Genomic DNA, 16,207 nt, shown 5'->3' with positions numbered 1-16,207 from the left:
ACGTTAGCAAGGGTCCACCATGCAGAAGTAGCAGTTGCTTGAGTGGTCAGTTGGTTCCCACCAAATTATTGGGATAGCGAACTTCATGGCTCTCTTTTCTCCTCTGTACCATCCTACAAAAATACATTTATTTCACCCATGACTAATGTGTAAGAGATTCTCGCAACATTTTTCATATATGATATATTTTTTCAATAACATTGAAAATTATTTTTTAAATTAAATTAAAAACTTTTACAATTTAAATGTTTTTATAACATAAGATTCCAAGCAACAATAGTCCATCTTACCTTCCAGAGTTTTTTGCATTGCTCGCAGGTGAAATGAGGTGCCCAGGGTTTGTCTTGATCCCCGACAGGCATGCCGAAATATGCCTTGTAGGCCTCACACATCTTAGCAGATGCTTCTACAAAGTGCTTTTTTGCTCTTGCCTTGATAAATTGGCCGCAGACATAGCAAAATGCGTCTGCCGGATGCTTGCAGCCTCTTCATGCCATCTCAAAAAAATACATATATGTATCTACTTAGGCAGCTGGAACTAAACTGAACTTGTGGGCTTAATGCCCCTATATTTATACTTCTATTTAAATTATTGGAAAGTTCTAGAATGTTCTCGAAGTTACTCCAAGTTTACTCAGCACTGAATATATCTGGGATGTTCTGGAAAATAGGTACATTTCAAAATATCACTATCCTGGTCACAAAGGCAAAGTTTGTGGGGAAAAATATCCATTTTCTGTACCTTTGAGGCATAAGCAATTAGGAAATAACACTTACTACCCAGGGACAAAAAATATATTACAAATTATTACACAATGTTATAATTATTGTAGAGTTTGGGGAGACGGACCCAGATCCTGCTGCTGATTCGTGGACCACTCCAGGCCCATTGCTGTGCAAGAGGAGCCAGGATTCCAGTGATCATGGAAGGCACCAGTGTCAAGATTCTATGGAAGTTGAAATCTTAAGTGATGACCTCATTCAGTCATTGGGAATGTTTCCACTCAATATCAGTAATCGTGTTTGCTATGCTGATGAGCAATACAAATAAACGTACATCCCAAGTGCTACTTATGAGCAAACAAGTCCATCAATTAGTTGACCAAAATTGTGAAAAGGCCAAAATGCCCTTAACTATTGCCCGGTATGCTCCATAATAGCACACACCATGATATGTGCACCTATTTAAGCTCCACTTGTCGTTTGTGAGTGCTTTGTAATGCTTGTTTTTCTCATACAAATTATGAACCACACTACTGTCCCTTGAGTGATTTAAATGTCTGAGTTTAATATAACTAATTCTACGCCAGTGCAATAATTGCATAGGCGTAAGCTAAATGAAGCTCGAGCATGTTGAGAAATTATAATTGCATTCGTGACATTCATCCAATAAATTCACCAAACTACTTCTGAGCGTGAACAGATTCATGCCGTTACACAGTTTTATGACCGAACAAAATAAGATGTAACTATATTCTTGGTTCTTTCGGTAAAGTCACGTAGAAGGGAAACAATAACTTTACCGAAAGAACCAAGAATATGAATCCCTGCAGTCACGAAAGCTTTAAATCAAAATTTAAGATCTAACTGTTTCTGGGAACACAACTGAAAAATAAAACAGAGTACTGTATTAATTCAAGGTGGGCCAGCATACAAATTAATAAGTAAAGAGACGATAAGGCGTAGCGTGTGCATTTTTACATAATTATTTTATGCTAAATGTATTAGCCACATACCAAGGTGTTTAAACAGCCAGTTTTCAATTGGTGGATTTTGCCTGCTATGATATATGGCTCAGAAACATGAATAGTCACAAAGAACGTGGAATAAAAGCTGATAACTCGGTGACGAAGCATGGAAAGATGCATGCTGAGAATCACACCGAGAGACAGAATGAGGAACACATAACTCAGAGGACGAATGCAAATCAGAGGCATCACACTGGCTTGGTGAAGACGCAGCACTCCCAAGGTATGATGTCCGATGGATGAGACGGGTGATGGAATGGCAGCCAAGGACAGATCAACCATGGAGACAAAGCATTAAAATAACAAGCTACGACTCCTACACTATTTTTATTTTGCCAGCTCTTTTTCAGAAGCGACCTTGCTATCACAAATGATAGCTCAACGCAGTGGCTGATCACGTGGAAATTTATAGCAGCCAAATACTCCAAAATGCATGTTGATAACTCAACGAAGTCAAACTGGAGGACCCAGAGAAAAATCCATGCGACCAACGGAGAGAACAAATATACAGACGTCAGGGTCGGGATTTAATCCACGAACCTCCTGTATGCCAGGCGATGTAATTAATATCAGCACTGTGGCACCCTAATCATCTCGTCTGCAAGACCAAAATGGATTCCGGTAAGCCCACTTGCTTATGTTAATTATCAACACGATATCTCTAACTTGCGTGTGATCTCTAATTTTCGTGTTTATGTCTGTCTCTCAGTGTAATTACAAGGCATACACCTCTCCTTGCTTCTTTGCAAATGTACAGCCTTTAAATTTTGATTTAAAGCTTTCGTGACTGCAGTAATTCATATTGAAGGGAAACAATAAAATATATATTTTATTATTTTATTGTTTCCCTTCAACGTGACTTTACCGAAAGAGCTAAGAATACGTACAGCCTTTGTTCCATTTTCTTTGTCCATGTCCATATTTCTAATCCACAAGTGATTGGCACCGATTCTGATTTTTCATCAGCACATTGCTGCTTTCCATTATTGTCGTACAACTTTGAATAAAAATGACTCCAACCTATTCATGTCCGCCACCTTTTAATTCATAAATCTAATGTTGATCTGACGTTAACAACCAGCCCTAAGTATATATATATAAAAAAATCAATTGTGTTCCTCCGATTGATTTCGCAAACTCGGCTTTGTGTGCCAATGTAACAAGCAACACACATTGTATGGCACCGTCACCACATGTCATCTAACAAGGTAGCTTCACGCTGCCAATACATTTTGAGACTTTAACTTCAAAACAAAATGCCACATAAAAAAATCAACAGCGACTTACCGCTATCGGCATTATATTTAAACTTGCTGCGATACGGAAATTATTCATCCAGATCACGGCAGGAAGCTCATTTTGCACTGAAACAATTTTTTTACGGCTAAATAAATTGCTTGTGTGATTTAATAGCGTTCAAAGGCTAAAGCGTCTTGTTAAGATGCAGAAAGCAACACTCATTATGGGACTATGCTGGTCTAAAGGCGTGAGCGTGAGGAGTCCCCAGATGCAGTGCAATCATCAATCAGAGTAGCATTTAGAAGGTTCTTGACAGCGACTCATTTGAAGCTTTCATTACACACCAAAAAGGTGGAATTAGCTGGTGGCTGACGACCGACGGATTGGGCGGGTACAAAATTACGCATTTCATAATGAGAGAGTTTTTAGAAATTCGGCCCCCCAGTATTTCACGACGCTTCTGGGTAGGTTGTGGCCTTGATGAAACAATTTTCAAGAAAAATACGACGTACTTTTGACCGTTTCCATTTTGTTTGCTTGCAATGAACAAAAAGAAAAAGCTAATTTTGGAAGGCTACCAAAGGCATTTTTTCCCCTGTCGTTACGAGCGGAGGTGAGATAAGAGGCGAGAAGGACGCAGCAGAAGAGGAGAAGGGGGTCGCGACCTCAAATTCTCAGCCGGTGAAATTCGCAAAGCACAAGGCTTCAGCTTGTGGGTTACATTGTGCGGACAGCACCTTGGTTTATTGCCACCGTAAACTGCGGGAGATGTAACCCCCATGAAAACCTCACCTCCCTTTCTCTTTGCTGCCTCGAATTTCTTCCACCCACACGCTCGCTGCCGTCTAACACCCCCCCCCCCCCCCCGGGACCCCCCCCCCCCTCGCTCGTATCTCCGATTCACCTTCACGATAATCCTCTAGTTGCCCTTTGTGAGTGAGTCACAGCAGGCACAAAAAATATATATAATTTTTTTACTGTCAGAGTCAAAAGGACAATTTCGTAATGTTATGCATTGTAATAAAAAATAGATTAAGCTCGCCAAAGCAAAAAAAATATATGTAAGTGGCCAAATTGTAATCTGCTGCACCGTTAATTTGAAGTCAGTCACAGGTCTCACCCTGTTCAATTGATCATATAATGAAAGTGACCAACACAAGAGGAATATGCAATTTTACCCACTGTCTCAGGTCCACCGAAGGGTATTTTAATACGAATGACAATTAGCACTTTTACTTGACGGATTAAAAGTTTAGGATATTTTCTTTACTACGTAATGACCTCCAACAACACTTTCAAAATAATGGGCCTTCTGGTCCAATGTTATCCAGCAGTATTTTTTTCAGCAGGCAAACCCAGAATAGCATTTTACTCTTAGGGTTTCATCAGCAGTCAGGCCCATTACATAAATGGTGCTGGATGAGGCCTGATATGAAACGCAATACCACCCCTTGAACACAGTGGGATTTATTCAGCACAAAACAGCAATCTCGTCCAGACAAGAAAAACAATTCAGTATTTCAGTATGTAGGCCTCATGGACCTAATGAGTCGTCGCTATACCTTAACGCACACAGATGACAAGGTGGTGTCTGACCTGTGGGCTTTTACATCGTGTTCCGAAGCTTGAGAGCTTAAATCCCGTGGGGTGGGGGAGGAGGTGTCGACAAAGCCCATCATCCTTTCAGGGCCAAATAAAACGAGTACCACTTTGCTGCGCCAACAATGTTTTGTCTCACGGGACGGCGACACAACAGCGTGGAAATGTGGGAATTTTCCACCAAAATGTCTCGGCACAGCGCAAGCATTGCTGCGACGGGTGACGTACCGGGGCACTTCGCATCAGCGCACGTCTTTGTCTCGGAGGAAAGGCCGTCACACATCTTCCCGTCGTTGAACGGCCCGTGGCAGACTCGAATGCGCCTCCGCTCACCTCTGCCACACGTCACGGGGCATTCGTTCCACTGGCCCCAGGACATCCACTGGCCGTCCACTACCCAGGCACAGAGACACAACAGGACGGGAGGGGGTTGGGGGGGGGGGGGGCCCAAGATAAGCCATCCAGACTCAGACTTTACGGAGCAAGTAGCCGTCGAGGGCCGGCACGAGCGTCAGAAGAGAAGGGGCAGAAACAAATACATCCACACGTACACAAAGTACGCGTACACTGATGAAGTACGAACTAAACTAGGGTCAGGCCTCGGCGTTCGCCAAAGTAGAATTCGCGAATGTAGCTGCTCTGTTTATGTGGGGGGGGGGGGGGGGGGAGGGAGAGAAATGGGGTTATGTTCAAGTGTCCAACTGAACATAAGGCAGAAAATAAAAATGTCATAACATTAATCCTGCACTGTACACGCAAACCAACATCCATATAACATAATTAGATGGTACAACAATATAGATAACACAAATAAGACAACAGAGTAGAATAAACAAAAAACAAAAAGGCATCAATTTCACTGTAAATTTGAAAGTTGCATGTACCTCTAAGCGGTCACTTAAACGCGAATGACACGCCAATGGAGGCGTCCGTCCGGCACGTCCTCCTGCACGAGTGGACCGGCTCGATGCGGGTGGCAATCTGTGCGTGTGGGGAGCGGTAGCTACGAACCTGGCAACCCGGGTTCGATTCACGCTCACGGCCAACACCCAGTGACGATTATCTGAACCGGTCCTGGGCCTCCCCTAGGTCGACTCAGCCTCAAATGAGTATCTGGTGCGGTGGATAAAAACATTGCCACTGGGGAGACAAAGGCGGTCGGGCGTGGTGCTGGCCACCCACCCCCTCGTGTACTGCTCCGGCCTTCATAGGTGCTCGCTAACAGCACTTGCCCCTGCAGTCTGAGGCTATACCGGGGATCTTTGTCTTTATGTGTTCGGCCGGATAGAGGGGGTTAAAGGGGCGCGGGCTAGAGAAGAGACGGAGAGATGTGGTACAAGAGCCTCTTGTGGAGGAGGCTCGTGAAGGACGCTGCTGCTGCTGCTACTGGGCAGTTGGAGGCAGTTGCCCTCCAGCAACAACGGAGGGTCAGGAGGAGCGACGCTCACAACAACGAGCGGAGCAGCCAGGCTTCTAAAACACAGCAAGTTGGCACAGGTGGTGCATCGGCCAGTCATCTCAATCAGTTGACCCGTGGCACCTGGGTCTGCCCCGTGACCTCCTGCCAGCGGGCGTTCGACACTTCACGTGGCCTCAACGCGCACCTAGCCTGGCACAAGCGCCGTGGTGACATCACCACCACTTAGTGGTTGTTGTGTGCACATCATAGAGGGCCCACACAAATCCACCACAACGGAAGTTACCCCCCCCACCCCTCGTCAGCCACGAAGGCGTGCTGCCAAATCGCGAAATTTGTGCTCGCTCACAGCAACACGCCCCAACAGTGCGTTAAGGCTATTGGGGGTGGATCCTCGTCTTTAATATAGGAGGATAAGATAACTCTGGATGTTGTGCCGGAATGACCTGACAATGAATCATAAGAGAAATACTGTTTAAAAAGGCACATTTTAAAAAAATAATCTGCTTATATGCAACACGGGTTTGTCATCATATCTGTTTATTGCCGTAAGCTCGTGTTTATATTCCTATAGGGTGGGGGCAATTACTCTGCAGGGCGACCATGGAAATACAACACAAATGACCGTGTCATTTATTCATCAAAAAAAGGTCCATGTCTTCCATAGACTCAATTCCAGGAAGGTCCCACTTCAGGACGTTTTACCAATTCCACTGTGGAGTGTTTTTGGCCTGATACACAACGCAAGAAGGAGAGTGAGAGAAATTTAACACAATAAATCATAAGCAATAAAGATGGATCCTTCGTGCAAAGTAAAAAGGGGGAGAGAGAGGGACATAAATTGACAGTAAGTGGAGGGCTGTTCTAGGTTATAAGAGCAGCGGAGGGGAAGGAATGGCCTCCCATTGCACGGCGATTGATGATGGGAGGTGGATGGAGGTGTGTTTTCTAGCGCAGAGAGAGCAGAAGCGAGATTACGGGGAGATGTGGGCAGAGGTAAATAGGAGGGATGTAACGAATTTTTGATGAGAGTGGGAGATATATTTTTTTATTCGAGAGGTAGGTGAATGAAGGTGGTTGAATTTTTTTGTGTGTTCGATGCCTTGCAATTGCATTAGCATATTCATACTTAGGGTACACACGTTGTTTACATGCCATCAAACTCGATGGGATATTACGCTCGTGCCGCTTACAAAAACCAAACACGTACCTCTGGCATGGATAAGCCTCAGAGGGAAATAAATGAGACTGAACGCAGCAATATAATATGTGACCCCACATAAACTGCCCTTTCCTAACCCTCCACTCACCCTTGTGCAATGATTCGGTTCAGAAGCTACCCTCCCCCATCCAACACACATTTCTCATACAGTTGCAATTATAATATTTCCATCTGTGTCATTGCTTGTTCGTAAAGGACAAAGAGTGAATAGATGGCAGCTCACGATCTTGCCTCCGATCCTCTTAGCCATTTGTAACGAGGGCATTTTCACAATCCTGTCAAACATTTCACATCCTTTTCCACATTTATCGGCGAACGGAATTCCACACAAGTGGCCCTATCATAACTCCACATCGCTCAAGCGTTGCTGGTATAATGGCTCTTTGCATACTCACCATCGTCTTCACTTTCTCACGTTTTTGCACTGAACGCTTGCAAATTATGGACCTTTGCACGAATCAACAGAGACCACAAATTGAGGAACGATATATCGGCGATGTTCTCTTTGTAGCAGAAAAGCGACTTGCGGAAATAAGGGAGTGATTTTCCTGCAGTGCCTTGTTGTTGCTTACAATCCAATACCTCACAATATTCAAAGCTTGACGTCTACAAGCGCAACATCAAATTAATCAACATTTCCCTGCGTTTGGTAAGCTCATAGAGAGGGCCCTATTGATTGCAGGTGTCAGCAGTGGTGTCTTAACTGAAAAATTGATGTTTGGCTTTTTTTGTTCATTGTACCCCTCCCCGCTGCATTGTAATGACTGACACACTCCTGTGAGACCGCTGCGTTCTCTGTGCACATGCACAGCTTCAGCTCCCGTCTCAGTGGAACGCCACGATTGCTGCAATTCCATCAAATTACCAAGAAGCGAACATCAAGCACTCGAAAATTGTAAAAGCCCTGTACTGACCCTGCTCTCATAATCACACAAATGTGAATGCACCCATTTGTTTGCTTCAACCCGCAACATAATTGCATCACCCCCCCACCCCTACAACCCTGCTTGGCAAATATGTGCAATCATCCAAAGAAGTTACTGCATACAGAATTTCAGGTGAAAGTATACTTTTTTGTTGTTGAAAATAAATGCTTGCCTTGATCTGCACCCAACATCACAGCGATGCCAATGTCAGGTCAAAATCCCACCTACACAACGTGCTTCTTACAAAAAGATGCATGCAAGCACGGTGGTGAGATGTTATTTACCTTGCCTGGTATACAGGAGGTCGTGAGTTCAATCACCACCCTGACGCATGTATATTTGGGGTTTGCGTGTTCTCCCCGTGGTCGTGTAGATTTGTCTCTGGGTCTTCCAGTTTTCCCTCCACGTTTATAAATATGCTTCAGAGTATTTGACTGCTATAAATTTCCATATTATAAGCCACTTCCTTGAGCTATAACGTGTGGTCAGGTTGCCTCTAAAAAAAAGAGCTACATAGCTCAGTGGGCCTTACCTGGTAAATAAAAAATTGTTCAGGTTAATAGTTTAGATAAATTTCTTTGTGTAATGCATGTATATTCTTGGTTCGTTCGGTAAAGTCACGTAGAAGGGAAACAATAAAATAATAAAAATATAAAACAATAAATTTCTCACGACGTTTCGACTGCAACACAAGCAATCATCATCAGGTGTGAAAACCACAGCAAGAAAATATGAAAAAAGTGGCGGTTATTTTTAACGTTAGCACCACGGAGAGCGATTTGACAGTTTGTTCAGATGGACGAGTCCATCTATGTTCGGAAAAGAGGAGGGGGGAGACGAAAATAATGGATGCGAAACGTCGTGAGAATTTTATTGTTTTATATTTTTATAATTTTATTGTTTCCCTTCTACGTGACTTTACCGAAAGAACCAAGAATATGAATCCCTGCAGTCATGAAAGCTTTAAATCAAAATTAATGTATGTATGTTGAACTTCTTTTACACCGCACGAAGCCGATCGTGCTAATCAGAGGTGCGAAGCATTAAACAATACAACAATAATACTAATAATCATGAGTGATATGTGACCTGTATTCTTGCATGAATTAATTTCTGCATGTACAATGGGCAAGGATAATTGATTTGAAAGTGTCTTAGAACTGGGTGGAGTAGAAGTACAATTGTTAATATGCTGTGTGATGAACCCAGCGACCTATATTCTATTCCTGGTTCCGGCTGCCATTAGTGCGGTGAAATATGGTAAAATAATCATTATGAGCAACAGGGTGTGGGAAGGCCTTCATACAACAGTGGATTGACAAAAGGCTGTACATCATTTTATTGTTATTATTAATATGCTAACAGGTAATAGCAATGTTAAAACAATAGTATTCACCGTGTGATGTATTTTTGTACGTATTTACAAATAAACCTGAAATTGGATCGGTATTTATTTCCTGGATTCTCAGTCTGGTTATATTTATAATGCCCTTCATATGCATATGTGCACGAATATGTATCAGAGTGCCATATTAACAATATGCATCCTCTATATATGTGTAAAATAAATATTGCTGTGCAGATGTGCAGAGTAAAGAATCTGATATGAATACATGCTGGTTTAAAGTAAATAACATTTTTAGACGAAATTTAATATTTCATTACAGATGGGAAAGAGTATTTCATTCCCTTTATGAAGTAATAAAAAAGCATCGAAAATAGAAATTTGCATCGTGCCATTTTGTGACACTAAAAAACGCATTCAGGAAAAAAATAATGGCTTTATTGCTAATGGATATTAAACAATAAAGGCACAGTGTGCATTTCTATTTGAGGCCCTGAGCCAGTAGTAGAAATTACACATTCCCATGGTATTGGCCAATCTCTCTACAGGACCGTTCATTATATTATTAAGAGTGACCAAATTTATACTATACATAGGGATAAGCGTGAATACTTAAGTACTTTTTAACACCGTTCATTAACAACCACATAGACAATCATTTTAAGGACTTTAATAAAATATAAAAATATATTTTCAGAGCAATATCACTGAAATACATTTATGAAGCTTAGTAACAGACTTTTACTGAAATATAGCTAATAAAAGAGCCACCTGGTCACAAATGATAGCTCAACGAACTGGCTTATCATGGTGACATTTATAGCAGCCATATACTCTAATATGAGCCATAAATACAGTACACACTTTTTACAGAAAGGATATAGGCTTTATTGTGTCAAATGATCACCGGGGTCCTGTCTACATAACATTAAGCAATGTCCACATTGTCCTGTAGTATCATAAAAGGCACCAGAAAGAGGCTTTAACATTAAATTGTCCAAGATAACAAAAAGCTCAACACATTCGTCAATAACTGCCTTGAAAGGACAAATATATAACAGGTCAGGGGCCGGCAACCAAAATATCAAGAGCAGACATTTTTTTTCCAATTCGGGAAAAATACCCCTAAATATTTCAAGAGTCACAATGCATGTGAATATGAGACGGCGGTTCCTTAATAAATAACGTCCCGTATGCATGTTTAATTTCTTTCGCACCGTACGTAGCCAACCGTGCTAATCGGAGGTGCGGGATGTTTTGGGCAATGGCCCCTCTCAGCACGACGGCCCTTCTTTATTGTCCACATGAGGCCACATTAACCAGGCCCCATACATTTTGTAATGCTCGGTGAAAATGTCTGATTCATATATAAATAATGAGAAGAAATTAAGTGCAGAAATAAAATCAGAAATGTCAACACTTTCTAGATGCAAAAAGATGCAACAGGCATTGAGATACAACAGGCATTTATAGCAGCCATACTACTAATTGAATTGGCTTCAAGCATTAGGCCTACATTTGAGCACTTCCATCTACACATGCTATGACTGAGCCAAAACGTCTACAACTGATAAATTTCTAAAAACAAAACAAATCTTCTCTTTTGCTTAAGTGGTCAGAAAGTCTGCAAACTCGATTTAGACTTCACAAAGGGTACACTGAAATAATGTATTGTTGTCAAAATATTCATTCCAGCTGGTTCAAAAATAAAGTCTCTCTTTACGTACAACATGAAGACTCACCGATTGTCCGTAAAACACAAATCCTTATGCCATTTTCATCGCATTGTTTTACCTGGGCTAGAATTATGCACAATGGTGTTACTCATAAGCAGAATGCGTATATAACGTGCCGGAACGCACAAACAGTAATTCAGCACTTGAGTACAATGCTTACTTGAATGTATAAAGAAAATACTAATTGGGGGAATGTGGTGGGAGATTGCACATAAATTAAAAAGGTATTTACCAGGACATACGCGGATGTAGCATTCTTGCTTCTCAGTCCATTGGCCCCTGCACTCCGCGCCTCCATAGATGGGGCCTTCGCACTCCCGTGAACGTTGCTGGGTCCCATTGGCACACGACACAGAGCAAGGAGTCCAATTTGACCACTTTGTCCACTTTCCATCCACTGCCAAACAGAAAACAAACAGGAAGTTTGATGTGATGAAGAGGTCATCGTAATTAATGCAGCTGACGCCACCACAACTCACCATCACGCCCGTCTTTCAGCCTGATCCTGCTGCAACTGTTGTACAGTCAACACACAACCTCCAAGGTCTGCATATACATTGTGCCTCCTTCTGGGCTTCAGGGTTCCCCTGAGATGCCAAACCTATGGGTGCTCACTCAATACCTGTCTCAGCAACATATTCTCCTTCATCATGCCTACTTAGCCCAACTATGGCAAAGTCTCCTTCCTGATGATGTCTGCAATGCTTTCTTGCAACATCTATTGTTGTATTGCTCTCAGAGGCATTTGGGTCTTCATGAAGCTGACCCACCCCTACCCTTACTATCCCCGCACATCCAACTACTCATCAAATTCTGGCTGTCGCCTGATGAGGCTGGTTGCAATTACCGACGAAACATCGCACTCGAATTGTAAATGTTGTGGGTTTCCTCTGAAACACATCGGTGTGCTGAACAAGTAACTTCCTGGCATGTTTTGATTACGTGACAAGCCTTTCTAATGGGCTGTGTCGGGTGGTGGCGGGTTTAACAACACATTTATATTTACGTGATTTAACACAAAAAAAACTTCTATTATCGAAAATATAGGCCGTGAAAGCCTACTACGTGTTAAACTCCTCTGCCCTTCCACAACCCCCACCCCTACCAAAAACAAGCCCAACCCCAGTCAAAGGGAAGGGTCGTGGTCTAATAAGGAAGGGGTGAGGCCTAAGGAGTAAGAGGGCCTAAAGAGGAAGAGATGGGGTCAACAGCAGTTAAACTTCCCAGTTGATTTAAGACAACAAAATAACATGAACAAATATGGGTAGCAGGCAGCGTCGCTTTCGTACTGCGGGTGTGGCCACAGGAACTAGTTCTATTTACATATGCAAGCGTCTAAGTTGCTTATTGTTTTTTTCCAAAAAAGCTTATCATGCACATTTTCTCAAAATCCAGAAGTTTTTTCTTAGTTACAGCTGTCTAAGTCTCACATGCTGCCCTATACTATAACGCAGACATTGCTGTTGGCTCAAACACTAATCTCTTAACGCTAAAGTATATCAACACTTTTTTGAAGTGGTAATGAAGCCAGACCTACCACATGTTAAATACTTCTGGACAATTACAAACATTTATAAGTATTATTTCCATAATCTGGTCAGGTAGTATTGTGCCACAGCACCTGACTCACACTCGGATGATCCTGAGCTCAAATTTGAGACGGGTCATCCCAGGCCATAATCCGACCCAGGGTTAATAAAACAAGGGACATTTTCTTAACAATCAAGAGCAGTTGTCCTATGGCAACAAACGAATTACTGCCATAGAGATGTTAAACTTTTCTTGCTGGCTCAGCATCGTTGCACCTGCATTATAGCATGCACAGGCTTTTTAGAGAGTTACACCCAGAATTTACTGGATAAATATCCACACGAACGCTCGCTCGGTGTTCTCATTAGCTACACCTGCTGTGGGGAATGTGAACACCCCCTTGTTGGATAAGGAGATTCCACCGTATGCCTGTAATCTTGATTTGCCAGTGGGAGACCAAAAAATGTGTAACCATGTTATTGTGCAAGTACAAATTTAGAAAAACTGCTCCAGGTTTATTTCGTGATACATTTCAAGATCCCAAGACTTTTTATGTTTCAGGCTTTGCTGATAAAAGTGGTTTACACAGCCAAATAAAAGCACCAACATACATGAACATTACGCCTTACGAAAACAAATGCGTTAAACATTGCCCATTATATAGTATTAGAAAGACACTGGAGCTATGCACTTTTTAATCTAGATGGAAAACTCATTTCTTTAGAACTGCTTTTTGTGTTTAGTGTGTTGTCCTTCCGCACACCTCCAATTAGCACGGTTGGCTGCATATGGTGCGAAAGAAGTTGAACATATAAACAGTGTAAAAACATAATCGGTTCAATTGGGAAAACTGTGATCCTGTATGGTTATGAATGTTCGCAATGAAAAAACAACATTATTAAACACAAAAGGTCGCTTGTATTAAAGCATATCTCTTGTGATAATCAGAATGCAGTGAATTGCAATACAATACTTGTGCAAATAAAAAAAAATACCGCAACAATTTCAGCGAAGTTAGCATTTAAGTGAAAACTAATTGCGAGATCCTCTTCAGAAATTTGGGAACGACTTGGGAACCTGTCAATGGGCCAAGGCAGTTTGTCCCGAGCCACTGTTATTTCTTAAGCTGCCGTGTGTTTACATAATTCAAACGAACTTACATTTCGCTGATCCTCGGCTCTCACATTTACCACCAATACACGAATGGAACTCCTTCTCTGCAACGATCAACTGCCAACTCCATCCCGCTGTTCAAGTCCAAGCCCATGACCTTCCCTTTCTCCTCTGCCTATGACTGACTGCCTCCCCCCATCCAATGCATTCTTTGCTGTCCTCATTGCACTGGAGCCCTTGCCTGCTCCCTTGACTGACATCCTCCCAGCCCCCTTCCCCCACCTTTTCATCCGCCTCTTGCTACAGACGACGCCCCCCCCCATACCCCTGTATAGCATCTTCTGTCACATTTATCCACCCTTATATTGCTAATGCCTATGCGGTTTGCATCGCATTCATTGTTGGGGAATGACTCGGCTGACAATCTTTCCAACCCTCTAACAATGCAAAGAAGCATCATTTCACATCGCAATACGTAAAATTGTGTGTGTGTGTGCGTAAAAGCGTCGATTCTTTCCGATTCAAACATCTTGGTGGAGGCCCGCCTGCCAGCAGTGGCATGAGCAAATAATTTGCAAGGCTCACTAGATATGCCATATGAACTGCAAACGGCAAAAAGGAATCGCTTCTTGAGTAGAATCTTGACAACTCAACGAATCTTGAAGAAGATAATAGCTATGTGTCAACAATCCTCCACACGAACTCGCCCAATTGTGCGCGTGCTGCTGACCAAACACGTTTTGTCAGCCTGCCAAATTATTCATTTGTTCCCAACCTCATAAGCATGCAAGCGTGCACGCGTGCGCACACGCCCGCGTGGATTTGTGTGCTTGTTTATGTGTAGATGTATGGTGCGCAGCAGGGAACGATGGCGTAGTGGTTGGTGTGCTCCGCTACAAACCCACATTACCTGGGTGATTCCCAGCCAAGGTTGGATCCCCCCCCCCCCACCCGTGCTCTAGGTCCACTCAGCCTTAAATCCGTACCTGGTGCAACGGCAGCCTTAAGAGGTGCTTGTTAATATAACTCTTCCAAACACTCTATGTATGTACGTATGTTGAAGTTATTTTGCACCGCACATAGCCAACCGCGCTAATCGGAGTTGTACAGGGTGAGGGGGGGGGGATTGTCTTTGTATGTGTGTGTGTGTGCAGGTTTGCTGAGCATTTCTGTGAGCTCTTGGGGGAAGGAAAACTCTTTAGCTCAAACAACAGCAAGATTGACCTTGATGGGACTGCAGTGCTTCAAATATTGGAGGAATTAGCTGGTCTCTGTGAGCGGCTGGCTGAGCAAGTGCGATGGGTGATCCAGAGCCCGAGACCAGGTAAAGAGCTGGGCAGAGGATGACCTTTCAAGCAAACTGATGAGGGAGGGTGGCGTTTTATGTGCAGACTGCCCTATGTGACAACAGTACAACCATCTGATACACAGGACGGGTTCCACATAATTGGAAGGATGCCTTGGTCTTCCCCATTTTTAAACAGGGGAGCCAACACTGATTGCAACAACTACCCTGTCATCTCCCCCAGTGTGCTGGGGGAAAGGTCCTGGCAATAATTTTTCAACATCTTTCCAAGCGTGCTGAGAAGAGGCTTGCAGAGCCCTGATATGATTTCAGACTGGCGCAGTCCTTCACGAACATACATTTCTCTGTCTGTCTGCTGCAATAGGCCAGGGCTCTGGGTTATTTTTCGTCCTTTTGGAGTCCCTGACCCTCTGCCCAGAATCATTAAGGACCTTCATAATGGTGAGCAGGACGGGGTTAAGCTGCATTGCCAGGAGTCGGAGCCATTATCTGTTCACTTTAGAGTGTGACAGAGGTGTCGTCTGACCCCTACATTATTTCACATCTTATTTGACAACGCAGAAGACAACAAAAAGCTTTCCATGGTTGTACTGGTGGAATTTCCATCTGGTACAAATACAATGGGAAGCTGATCGATGCCCAGGTGTGGTCAAGGGATGGTTCTATATTTGTCAACCATGTTATGTATGCTGATGACCTGGAAATTGCTGTTCACTCTGAGAAAGAGCTGGAGACGATACTGCTGTATTAAACAGTGGAGGACTCGCTCTGAATCAGCTGACCGTCATTATCTTTTCAATAGCTGCATAACACTGAGTGGAAACTTGCCGCTATATCACTACATATGAAGCTCCAGGTCTTCTCTGCCACAGATATTCCCTCCCTTGCCTATGCTTGTGAAACATCGCGTCCTTTAAAAGAACATCTGGACCAGTTTGAAACATTCAGACTGGCCTGCGTATGATCCACCCTGGGTTTATTCAGACTTGATTGTGTAAAGAGCTCACAGGTCCTTGAAAGATCTGG

The 16,207-nt window shown here is 43.0% G+C and overlaps 1 protein-coding gene across 1 annotated transcript in view; it reads right to left on the bottom strand.

Moving 5' to 3' along the window:
* ADGRB3 (adhesion G protein-coupled receptor B3) overlaps positions 1-16,207 on the bottom strand; it is a 174,946-nt gene that overhangs the window by 94,780 nt on the left and 63,959 nt on the right. Inside the window, exons 6-7 of the mRNA XM_032961547.2 lie at positions 11,465-11,629; positions 4,815-4,979 (exon numbers count right to left, since the gene is read on the bottom strand). Coding sequence (XP_032817438.2) covers positions 4,815-4,979; positions 11,465-11,629 — 330 coding nt within the window. The remainder of the gene's footprint in view (positions 1-4,814; positions 4,980-11,464; positions 11,630-16,207) is intronic.

Source organism: Petromyzon marinus, chromosome 27 (assembly GCF_048934315.1).
Source record: "Petromyzon marinus isolate PM22_M1 ecotype Great Lakes invasive population chromosome 27, UKy_Petmar_22M1.pri1.0, whole genome shotgun sequence".
NCBI lineage: Eukaryota > Metazoa > Chordata > Hyperoartia > Petromyzontiformes > Petromyzontidae > Petromyzon > Petromyzon marinus.
Note: the sequence above shows the minus strand (reverse complement) of the source record. Positions and strands in the feature narration are given on the sequence as shown.